This window comes from Lissotriton vulgaris, chromosome 7 (assembly GCF_964263255.1).
Source record: "Lissotriton vulgaris chromosome 7, aLisVul1.2, whole genome shotgun sequence".
NCBI lineage: Eukaryota > Metazoa > Chordata > Amphibia > Caudata > Salamandridae > Lissotriton > Lissotriton vulgaris.
Window position 1 is genome coordinate 512,339,376 of NC_141695.1, and position 12,578 is coordinate 512,351,953.

The following is a 12,578-nucleotide window of genomic DNA, read 5'->3' on the forward strand; positions in this document are numbered from 1 at the left end:
CAAATGGAAGGCAGGAGGTTTATTTGGTTTATTTCCTGTGGGTTTACTGCACATCCTTCTACACTACTCTCTGAAAAGAAAAAAAACTGCTAAATGCAGTACCTGTCACCCCCTTTTATCTAATCAGTCACAATGAGTTCAGTTAAAGATATTTGTAATCATTCCTCCCATTTTATTCATCTGGGGTCTTCTTCAATGCAACCAAATGACACAACCTGGATCATTGCATTCAAGTGCTGGGCCCTACTGAGAGAAGAAATCTCATCTCTTTCCCTTGGTCTTGCATTTCATGGCAGGATCTGATTATCCGACAGAAAATGACAATACACACTAGCAAGATGTTACTGTGAACCTATTACTCAAACAATGGGATTTGGCAGTCGTGTTGCACCACATAAACAACTTCCGCCTCATGTGGCACTTGGAGACCAGTTCCAGGAGCTGGTTGCCATCAGCTGTTAGGAGTCATGAGTCCTTCTGTCACAGTAAGCCACTCACTTGAGGACCAGGAGGTTCCAATGGGGCGATACTGCAACGCCCACCCTTCTGAGAACTACCCGTAGTGGCATTTGGTGGAAACTGCAATGGCGATTGTACCCAAAGGGAAGGGGGGTTGGAATTGACAGAGAGAAGACACACTGTGGACCAGATTATGCTTGAATCAGGAATTATCTGTTGAAGACAGGTACAGTAAGTACATCTATATGACTCATCTAAACTGTTATCAAACACTGTTGTCACTATTTCAAACACTATTCACATGGTGTCCATACTTACGCTTAAATCAGGTCCATCATCAGAATCAATTAGGATCAATGTACCCCGGATCATGCTCTCATATTTCAAGCAGTGATAGTTATGTTAGTTATCCCTTCATAGATCACGGAACTCTTAGTCAAACATAGCAATGGTGTTAGTTTCTCCTTGCAAACATCAGGGAAAGATATTAGTACCACGTTGCAACTAGTTCACGCATCTCTCTCTCGCTCTACGAATTAGGACTATTGTCTTGTCTACATGGTTCAAGTATGTTTGCAGCGAAATGAGCCCCAACACAAGACGCAATCGCTGGGATGCTTTTGGTCTTTTCACAGTTCTTTTCTCACTTTGGTAAAGTAGTGTCTATTGGGCTAGCCAGATTTTATCCTCTTGAGGGGGCACATCATTTCTTGTCCCTGCCTTGTTGCACAGCTCCGCGTGGTGCACTTTGTATCCTTGTCATGTCTTTATCTCTTTTCTTATAGATTTCGTGCCAACAAGAGGAAGCCCACAGGAGGTCTGCGGCGGAGCTGGGATTCAGGGAACTCTGGAGGCTCAGGTGAAGTCTACAGCAGATAATGAGGCCAAGTGGAGCCTAATGCTCGGATGTGGTTTATATAGCCGCACCCTCCAAGATGGCCACCAGAGCATGTGGAGACTCGCTGTCCCTCAAGAGCTAAACGTGTGCTGAAAGTCATATGCCCCATAAGTGGGAAGAGCGCACTATCTTTTCTGTACTGCCACCATGGAAGCAGTCTGAAATTTAAAAAAGTAATAAATGAACACATCCGATATTCTCTATGGAGTCTACAACTGGCACCAGGGATTTCACTAAGTGTATAAATACCTACCAAAGCCACCAGTGAATTTTGCAAAAGTCACAGATACGAGGAATGAGGCAGAGGGAGGGGCGCCAACACTGATTAATAACCCTATGAGGCAAGTCTGTGAGTATGGGTGCGTGCAGGTGCATGTGAGCTGAGCCGTGGAAGGGACCATGACAACTTCAGTCCTCCTTTTCCAACAGTCAAGTAGAATCCTCTTTTTCCAGATGTTTTTCCGGATGCGGAAACGTTCTGGGGAGGTGCTGTGAGGAGATTTTGTTATTCTGTGATCTAGACTGGGACCCGAAATGTTCGTACTCGCGCTATTAGCAACTTTCCAACAAAAAATGTACTTCCTATGCAACACTTCCTCTTTCAATTTACTGCAGATCTTCTCACAGCCCCTCATTTAATATGGCCCTAGCCTAGCCTACATCTCTTTTTCAGGAGACTAGTATTCCCTTTCAGATATATCCTTAATGACATGAGAAAACTTCCTCTTGCCTAGTCATCAAACCAGTTTTCCCTCCACAGATGAATGTTAGAAGAGGTGTGGCAAATTTTATGGCAAGACCGGAGGCTCCTATTATGCTTTCTTATCTTGCTTTATTACACACAGCAGCCAAGATAAGTAAAAAACTACAGTTCCCAGAGGGCCAGGGGACAAACTGGGCCATGGGACTGAAAAAACGTGAGAATACATTAGCCAATCACAATGAACCTATGAGATAAAGACCCTAACTGACTGCGCAGCTTCCTCTTTTCTTGCTGCTCGCAGTCAGATAAGTGCCTTTATCTTTGCTCTCAGTACTTTTTATGCTTTGTATGCATTTACTGTGACCGCTTGTATTACATTTTAATTGTGACTGTTTAGCGCGACCTCGCGCTAGTTCTTTCGCGCTGTTCGCGCGTTTCTCCTCGGAGCTCCGGCGCTTCTAGCTCGCTCCCCCCTCCCCCCCCCGTTTTTCAGACGCTGTTGGTAGCGTCTCAGCGCGCGCGTCTTCGCGCGCCTTCTGACCTCTTTCTGGGTTCTTCTTTCCCTCCGGTCACCGTTCTGTGTGTGCCTGCTGCTCCGCTTTGTGCTCCAGCCTCCGTGCCTCTAGAGCTCCGTGTGCAGACGTCGCTTCACGCTCTGCCCAGCCCACAGCTTGTACACGCCCCCGCTCTGTCCATTAACCCTCTCCTACCTCCTGGGTGTTATTTTTGGCTCTATTGACAGCTGCATCATGGAACGTGATAGTTCCTCAGAGGAAATCCCTTCCCAGGAATCACATTCTTTTAAAAGGGATTTATATAAATTTATTAATAATTCAGTGGAATCAGCTGTAGAAGTCTCTATGAAGAGAATGTCCAAAAACATGGAAAATTTGATGTTAAGCATCATGTCCAAAATGTTGGCCCAGTCTGCGGGGGAAAGCAGAAAGAAAAAAGTGGAATTCTCTGCTCAATCTCGTGTCCCCAAAAAAGCGTCTTTGATCAGCGAGTCTTCCTCGCATTTGACTGAGGACTCTGTTCCTCCCAGGCCTCCTTCTAAGGAGGGGTTTGTTGGCTCCGAGGGTAAACGCAAACAAAAAGAGAAACATGCAGAGTCTCCTAAGAGAAAATTGGTAATTTCCACTATATTGGACACTGATGACGATGATGATGATGCTAATTTCGATGACGCTGACCAATATTTTGACCTGTTTGATACTACTGACCCTTCCCCCCCCCCTGCTAAATCCCCCAAATTGGATTCTTTTTCTTTTGAGCCTGTTTTTGACTCTGAGGGTTTACCCATGTTTGATCCCTCCACTATTCGTCATCCTAATTCCACCGAATGGTTCCCTTCTCACCATGTGGGAGAATATATCTCTGCCAGGCTGCGTCTCCCTTTGGAGGCACCGGTAAGAGCCAGACTTAAATCCGAATGTCCCAAACCTTCTCTTCCAGACAAAATTACGATGGTCCCTTCCACCGACCAACCTCTCCTCACTTTCTTCTCCAAGTTCGGCAAGGACCCCCGCAGAGGGGTGGATAAAGCTTGGACCACTTGCCAGGACAAACTATTGGATGTTGTGGGCCCTCTCGCCCGTATCTTTGATCTAGCGGAAGCTGCCCGCTTAGACGGTTCTGAACTTTCTGCAGATGATGTTTCCATGTGGGCCCAACGCGCCTTCTGCCTTCTAGGAAATGCCAATTCCGCTATCACCCATGAGCGCCGTAAAGGTCTCCTAATCAAATTGGATCCCAAACTTTCTAATCTGGCTCCCATGGATCCTGGCCCCAAGGCAAATGGTCTCCTCTTTGGAGATTCTCTGGTTCGTGACCTTAGTAGATTTGTTTCTACGTTTGCTTCTTTGGACAAAGCCCAGCAAACAGTAAAGAAGGTCTTCGCCCCTCGGGTTTTTGGACGGGCCGGCAGAGGCAGGGGTCGCTCTTCCGGCCGTCCCTACAACCAAGGCTCCAGAGGTTCGTCCAACAACAACCAGGACTACAAGCCTCAGTTCTATCCCCAACGTGGCCGCGGATTCAAAGGCAGAGGCCAACGAAATTATCGTCAAAACTCCAACCAACAAGGTAAGCCTTTCTTCTTCCCCTCCTGTGGGGGGTCGCTTAAAACTGTTTCTTCAAAAATGGTGCACACTCAGTTCAGATCCGTGGGTCTTAAGCACGGTTCAAGGCTACCTGATAGAGTTCCTTTCTCCTCCCGTCCAAACTTCTCTTCCCCCCCCTCTCGTCTTTTCAACTCTGATGGCATCTCAAATTTCAAACGAAATCGAGACTCTTCTCCTCAAAAGAGCAATTCAAGTTTTTCCCTTCGACTCCTCAGGCTTTCTAAGCTCCATTTTTCTTGTTCAGAAGAAAAACAAGAAGCTCCGCACGGTCATCAATCTGAAATGGTTCAATCAGTTTGTGGTTTACCGCCATTTCAAAATGGAGACCATTTTACATTTGAGGGACACTCTTCGTCCCAACGATTGGATGGTCCGTCTGGACCTTCAAGACGCATACCTCACGGTCCCCATCCATCACTCTCACTGGACTCACTGGAAATTTCTTCAATTCCAGTGGTCAGGTATCAACTATTGTTTCACCTCTCTTCCCTTTGGCCTATCTTCCGCGCCATGGTGTTTCACAAAGCTTTTGAAACCAGTGGTCGCTTATCTTCGATCTCTTGGCATAAGGCTAATTATTTACCTGGACGATATCCTTCTCATGAATTCGGACAAACAATCTCTCCTTTCCGACCTTCTTTTGACTCAGTCCCTTCTCCTAGATCTGGGTTTTCTCATCAACAAAGACAAATCGTCTTTAACTCCTTCTCAGAACATGGAGTTCTTGGGATTCCTGGTGGACTCTGCTGCAGCGTCCCTTCGTCTCCCCCTTTCCAAGGTTTCCAAGATCAAAGCGGAGATCCTATCTGTTCTTCAGTCCTCTCTTTTGTCCCTCCGATCTCTGGCACGGATTGTCAGCCTTCTCTCTTCTTCCATTCAGGCCATCTTTCCGGGACCTCTCCATTATCGTGCTCTTCAGCGCCTAAAAATCCGTCATCTTCGTCAAGGCCTTGCATATTCAGATCTCGTGGCTCTAGACCCCGAGTCCCGCACCGAGCTTCAATGGTGGATAGACCATTTAGATGCGTGGAACGGGCGCACTATCTTCGCCACGGCCCCAGATCTAGTCTTAGAATCAGATGCAAGCCTGTCGGGCTGGGGCGCCCGGTGTGGACCAATCTCGACTGGAGGTTCATGGTCCGCAGAGGAGTCAAAGTTGCACATCAACTGTTTAGAGATGCTTGCAGGTTCCTTTGCGATCAAAAGCCTTTCCAAAAACAGGATTCACTGTTCTATTCTCCTCCGCATGGACAATGTTTCTGCGGTCCGCTACATCAACCATCTTGGCGGAACACGGTCCAAACCCCTGGCGGACTTGGCAAAGAGTCTATGGGAATTTTGCCTCGCCCATCATCTCTCTCTGACCGCCGAGTATCTCCCTGGAGATCTCAACAGCGTGGCGGATTGGCACTCGAGATTTCTTCGAGATTCCAGCGTTTGGAAGCTTTGTCCATCCGTTTTCCTTTCTCTTTCCCATCTTTGGGGCCCTTTCTCTATCGATCTTTTTGCTTCCCGTCTCAATTCCCAACTGCCCCGGTTTTACAGTTGGCGCCCGGATCCCCTGGCCTTGGCGACAGACGCTTTCCTGCAGGATTGGTCTCGTCATCTTCATTATGCCTTCCCTCCTTTTCTGATGATCAACAGGGTTCTTTCTCAGGCTCGCCGCCAGTCCTCGTCCCTGGTTCTAGTTGCCCCCTTCTGGCAAGCCCAGGTTTGGTTTCCGACTCTTCTCGAGATGGCAGTGGACTTCCCGGTCCTTCTTCCCTCTTTCGGAGACCTACTTCTCAATCCTCAGGGCGATCAACACAATCTCATTCTCGATTCCTCCCTGCAACTCTCGGCCTGGAAAGTTTCCGGCCTTCCCCTTCTGACGTCCTCATTTCACAAGAGGCTTCGTTCTTTATCAACCAAGCTTGGGCTCCGGGAACCTCCAAAGCATACAGATCCGCCTGGTCTCTTTGGACAAGCTGGTGTTTGGAAAGGGACCTCGATCCCGTTTCAGCCTCTCTGTATTTCATAATTAACTTCCTTGGTTCACAAGCCAGTGCCGGTAAGGCTTACCGCACCATCAATCTCTATCGCTCTGCCATCTCCCTATACCATTCCCAAATTGATGGTAAACCAGTTGGTGCTCACCCTATGATTTGTCGTCTACTCAAGGGTGTCCGTTGTGCGAAACCTCCGTTGGCTAAGTATACCTCTTTATGGGATGTTACAGTGATATTTAAATTGTTTAATGATTGGCCAGACAATGCTGTTCTTTCACTAAAGATGTTATCTGCTAAACTCACTATGTTACTGTGTCTAGTTTCCATTAAAAGAGTTTCTGATGTTAAGGCTCTAGATGTTTCTGCTCGCCAATATTCTCCTTCAGGTGTGCTGTTTCAGATACGCAGACGTACTAAGACTAATTTGGATTCAGTGTTTTATCCTTATTTTCCAGCTCATCCCAAACTGTGTGTGGGACAATGTTTAAAAGTGTACGAACACCGAACTGCTGATCTCAGAACGCCCTCTCATTCTCAACTCCTTATTTCTTTTATTAAACCCCATCTTCCTGTCTCTTCTCCCACTCTGGCCCGCTGGGTCCGTTGGGTCATGTCTCTTGCCGGAATTGACGTCTCCGTTTTCGGGGCTCATTCGGCCAGGGGAGCCATGGCTTCTACAGCCTTTTGGTCTGGCTCTCGCCTGGAAGACATTCTGAGATCAGCAGACTGGTCAAATGACAGCATATTTCGCATGTTCTATTGCAAACCTGTTCATACTGTGGCTTCTGATATTGTTAATATGCTTTAAACAAGCATAATAGGAGCCTCCGGTCTTGCCATAAAATGTAGATTTTTCTAGTATTCTTGACGGAAAATCTTAATTTTATTAAAGACACGGAGGCGAGTATTATCCCGCCGCAACATTTCTTAACTTCTGTTCTCCCTCCCTACAGCGAATCCAGCCTTGCCACCGGCTTCATCTTAGAAGATCTACCCTGCACCTTCTTCGATCTTCTCCTGCAAGTGCTCCGATTCCATTGCTCCCGGATCCTCCTCCTGGACGCCTGTTTGGTCTTCTCCCTTGGATTCCCCTGATGCAAGACTTATGTTCCTGGACTTTGGCTATATCCTTAATTTTATTCATTTTCCCTTTGTTTAATGACTATTCTTGATCTGCTCGCCAGCGAAAAGAGGAAGCTGCGCAGTCAGTTAGGGTCTTTATCTCATAGGTTCATTGTGATTGGCTAATGTATTCTCACGTTTTTTCAGTCCCATGGCCCAGTTTGTCCCCTGGCCCTCTGGGAACTGTAGTTTTTTACTTATCTTGGCTGCTGTGTGTAATAAAGCAAGATAAGAAAGCATAATACTCGCCTCCGTGTCTTTAATAAAATTAAGATTTTCCGTCAAGAATACTAGAAAAATCTACATTAATGGTCTCACTTTCTGAGGATCTCGTATGGGAACTCCACTTCAAGGAAGTGAAAGACCTCCATTCCAGCTAAGTGCTCATGTGGTTGTTAATACCATTGTCATGTGATTTGTGTTTTTCTGCTTTTGAATCCCCATAGCATTAATTTATTCATTGTAAATGCATGGCTTTGTCATTAATTTAGCTATATTCATTATCCAGTGTTATTATGTGATATTGGTTGATGGTGCATCAAAATAGCTCACGGGATACATTTAGTTGTGTGATTAATAAAGCGTATTACATTTTGGCAATTGTGCAGAAGAAATTCACCTGTTTCCTACTCACATCTTATAACACAAACCACAAGCCTGTTTCTCGTTATAGTAAAGCCCAGAAATTGTGTATAAGTTTGATGCATGCACAGGCATCTTGAGAGAAAGGATCTTCAGGTTTCTGAGGAGGCATTGAAGTTGCAAATAGTTTGCTTGAATGTCATTTACTGTTGCGAACTGGAATTAGCTGTTGCTTTCTCCTCCCCTGCTGCACACTTCAAAACTTTAAACACCTATGAGTGAAAGTTATCTGTAAATTAAGACCATCAAGGAAACACATTTGTATAGCACTTTTGGTGCTGATCTAGATATAGGCTCAAAAGAAGGGATTCCCATACAGATTGATTCCATAATTAGATTCTTTTAATAGTCATCATTTAATATGTTGCTATTTTTTTCTCATATTTGCAGCATTTACATTTTGTTTTGAAGGATTTAAATGTCATTAATAATGCTCATGCATATAAACTGCACTATAGCCAGGCTCTAATATTTAGTATAGCCTTTAAAGAGTACAAAGTGTGGATTTGTTCCTTGTGTCCATCTTTTTGTTCAATATGCTCTAATACATAATAATAAATAAAATCTTTCAGTCTCCAACAGCATTGACTGTCAGCCAATATGCATTATCTCCATGTTGTAGGAGGTGCATGGATCGCGGCCTGTATGTCTTACCTGCTCATGTTGGTAAGTCTGCTTATACCTGTACTTGCCAGAGGGGAGTGAAAGTCTTTGTTGGTTGTGTTTACTATAGGGTTTGTAAAAATGTATCACCACTTCAGTCATTCTGCTCCCAGAGTTATCTCCATCTCCTGGTGGCCTCCTAGCCAGTCATTTGGACTGATTCTGAAGTGTGTTTCTAGTCACTGGAATGGAAATTCCCTGCAAACTTGTTTTAACCCAGTTTGCTCTCTTCTAGATCTCTCAGCTTTAGGGTGGTCTTTCCCCATATTTTTGTCTTTACTCCTCCCTTTTTGCTGATTTCGTTTTTGCCGTCCTTTGGACTTTGCACACCTTACCACTGCTATCCAGTGAGAAAAGGGCTTGTGCTCTCTCCTTTGAACATGGTCAAAGGTTCCACCAAATTAGCGCATTTAATGTACTTGTAAGTCCCTAGTGGTCCAGTAGCACTGATTGCACCATCCACTTAAGTAACCTTTTAAATAAGTCTCAGGCCTGCCATTGCAGCCTCTGTGTGCAGTTTTAGACTGCCATTTAGACCCAGCAAGATAAACCTGTTGCCTGGCCCAAACCTTCCTTTCTTAGTACAGATATGTCACCCCTAGAGTGGAGACTAAACAATCCACAGGGCTGGGTGCAGTGTATTTAAAAATGTGGACAATATACTTTTAAGATTCACATATTTTGGTAGTCAAAAACTCTTAAATGCATTTTCACTACTGCAAGGGCTATCCCTCCCAAGGGATAACATTGAGCTGCCTTATTACATCTAATAAGTGCTAACTCGTGATTGGGCGCAGGTATCCTTTCATGTTAGGTGTCTGTAAAATTTTAAGAAAACATTCCCTTTAATGGTAAAGTCGTATTTTAAGTTACAATTCTGAAAATGACACTTTTAGAAAGTTAAAGACAAACAGATGATGGATAGAGCAAATTAAACATTCACCACCACCAGTCGAGAGATCTGACTTAAATCCATCGTTCGTTTGCTCATCATACCACCCCAGTTTAGACCCATCTATATGTAAATCAGTCTTGAGGCTGTTCCTCATGGGAACAGTCAAGCCGGAACTGCCAAGCGGGGTCCTGGACCAGAAACCAGCATCCTGAGACCGGTTTTGGGGTATCCCGCTCATTAGTCAGTCTAGCTTGAAACCAGGGGCACAGTGAGCCCGGCACCCACGTCTGGCAATACCAGGCGCACTAAGGGAGAGAAAGCAAAAGACACACAGATGATGGACAAAATTCTAAGTAAATCAAACATTCCCCCCCAGTCAAGACATCTGGGTTAAATCCATTGTTCTATTGCTCACCATGCCACCCCAGTTTAGATCCAACCATATGCAAATCCGTCTTCACCCTGTTTCTCATGGGAACATTCCAGCCCGAACTACACAAGCCAGGTCCTTTCTGGACTGGAAACCAGCATCCTGGAACCAGTTTCGGGGTATCACCCCTCATTAGCCAGGCTAGCTTAAATCCAGGGGCACAGTGACCCTGAGATCCATGTCTGGGCATACTAGGCGCACTTAGGGCGAGAAAGCAAAAGACATACAGATGATGGATGGAATGTAGAACATTTCAAACATTCACCCTCAGTCAAGAGATCTGAGTTAAATCCATTGTTTGTTTGCTCATCATGCCACCGCAGTTTAGACCCATCTATATGCAAATCAGTTGTGAACCTGTCCTGATAGGAACAGTCAATCCCGAACTGCCAAGCCAGGTCCTCCCTTGACTGGAATCAAGCATTCTGGGACTGGTTTTGGGGCTTACCCGGTGCACTTAAGGCGAGAAAGCAGAGGACACACAGATGATGGGCGGAATGCAGAGAAAATCAAACATTCATCCCCAGTTGCCAAGATATCTGGGTCAAATCTATCATTCTTTTGTTCACCATGCCATTCCAGTTTAGACCCAGCCATATGCAAATCAGTTTGGACCCTTACTTTTAGAAAGTTTGCTTTTTTCTGCCCTATTTAGAGCCTGTATCCTGTTCCTGGGTCACATGACTGTTTTTAGTTCACAGCTGGACTTTGTTTATTCCTCCCAGACAACCACACAATAGAGTGATACCGTGTGCCTGAATGAACCATCAACTGGCAAGATGGGGGCAGAGCTGGGTATAGCCCCACTTATACTGAATAGGTGACGCCTTTACAGAGTGCAAAAACAACAGCTGATTAACAGAATGCAGAAAAATGTCATACATTCACCCCATTATAGAGATCTGGGCCTAAATCTATAATTTTTTTGCTCACCATACCATTCCAGTTTGAACCCAGCCATATGCAAATCAGTCTTGAACCTGTGCCTCATGGGAACAGTCCAGCCCGAACTGCCAAGCCAGGCCCACCCTGGACTGGAAACAAGCATCCTAGGACTGGTTTATGGGTGTCACCCCTCTTCAGCCAGGATAGCTTGATTCCAGTGGCATGGAGAGCACAGGACCCACATCTGGGCATACCCGTCACTCCGTCCATCATCCCATTTGGTTTTGCTTTGCCTTTACAGAGGGCTTTTTGCCACTGAGTTATTCATGCAGCCAGCTTTGAATCAGGGAATGGGAGACAGGAATCTTCAAGGACTTCAAAGTGGATTCTCCAGAAACGTCTCCCACTTCAAAGTGGGTATCAGGTATAATTACTGGACCCTCAGACCCAACTCTTCAGTACACTCCTGTACCTAGGGATACTACAGAAGAAGTACTGCAAGGGTCAGCAAGCAGACTTTCTGTTTTGAGCTAAAGGAACATAAAAATCTTGGAGGCTCCAAGCAACTGCCCAGCTGACCTGCTGCATGGACCTGCTGGCTGAACCTGCCTAAGTCCTGCTGTTGCTGCATTGATTTCCTGACCCCCAAATGGTGACTATTAGATCAAGGCGTGGCCTCAGTTAAGCTCTCCTGAAGTTTTGGGGTCATTGGAAATGCAAACAGGCCAGTTCACGCCAAGATCTTGCCTCCAAGCCGCCTGTCAATGCGAAGTTCTGTGCTACAGTAAACCAGAGTATTATGAGATGTGCACTTCATACACCAGCATTGACAGCACGTGGTGACTGTCAACATGGAGCTCTAGCAACAACTGTCAGCAACTCCCGGCAGTATCTTTGTGCTACAGCTACGACCATCTGCAACACCTGGTCTGCTTTTCCACTACATCGATGACCATCCTGCTCCATCGTGGTCAGCCTGAACGTTTGGCTTTCAACCGGTCTCACACAACCAGATTACTGTGAACGGAGCTGTGTGTTTTTAGGTTCTGCACTCACCAGAAATTTTTAACATTGTATATCTCTAGTTCTGCTGATTGGATTTTTGGTAATTTTGGGGTCAAATAATAAAAAAAAAATCCTATCTTTTTTTTATAATTGGTGTGGGATTATTCTTGTGTGGCGATTTTCACTTTATTACTGTTTGAAATGCTGAATACATTTTTTCCATATTGGTCTAAGTTAAGCCTGACTGCTTTTATGCCAAGCTACCAGAGAGTTACTGTTGGAAATGGCCCTTTTTGCAGGGTTATTCCCAAACCTTTTGCTTCCTCCTCCTTTATTTTTCCTGAACTGTGGTTGTTGCCAGTAGGACTCAGGGCACTTTACCATGCTGATCAGTGCTAAATTGCATATGCTCTCTGTGTAAATTGTTATTGTGATTGGTTATCCATGATTGGCATATTTGTTTTACCAGGAAGTCCCTAGTAAAGTGCACTGAATGTGACAGGGCTGTTGATTCAAATGCTACTAGTGGGCCTGCAGCACTGATTGTGTCCCCCACATTAGTAGCCCTAAAATGGTGTCTCAGGACTGCCACCGCAGTGCCTGTGTGCAGTTGCTAACTGCCATGCAGACCTGACCAGTGTCCACACTGGCCAGGCCTAACCCTTCCCTTTCTGAACACCCCTAAGGAAGGCCCAAGGTACCCCCCTGGGCACGGTGCAGTGTATGTGAAAGGTAGAGCATGTACTAGTGTGGGTGACATGCTTGGTA

General features: G+C 45.5%; 1 protein-coding gene across 1 annotated transcript in view; it reads left to right on the forward strand.

Moving 5' to 3' along the window:
* Positions 1-2,809: 2,809 nt before the first annotated feature.
* The window catches only part of LOC147701965 (uncharacterized), a 62,543-nt gene continuing 52,774 nt past the window's right edge, over positions 2,810-12,578 (forward strand). Inside the window, exon 1 of the mRNA XM_086929392.1 lies at positions 2,810-4,142. Coding sequence (XP_086785518.1) covers positions 2,810-4,142 — 1,333 coding nt within the window. The remainder of the gene's footprint in view (positions 4,143-12,578) is intronic.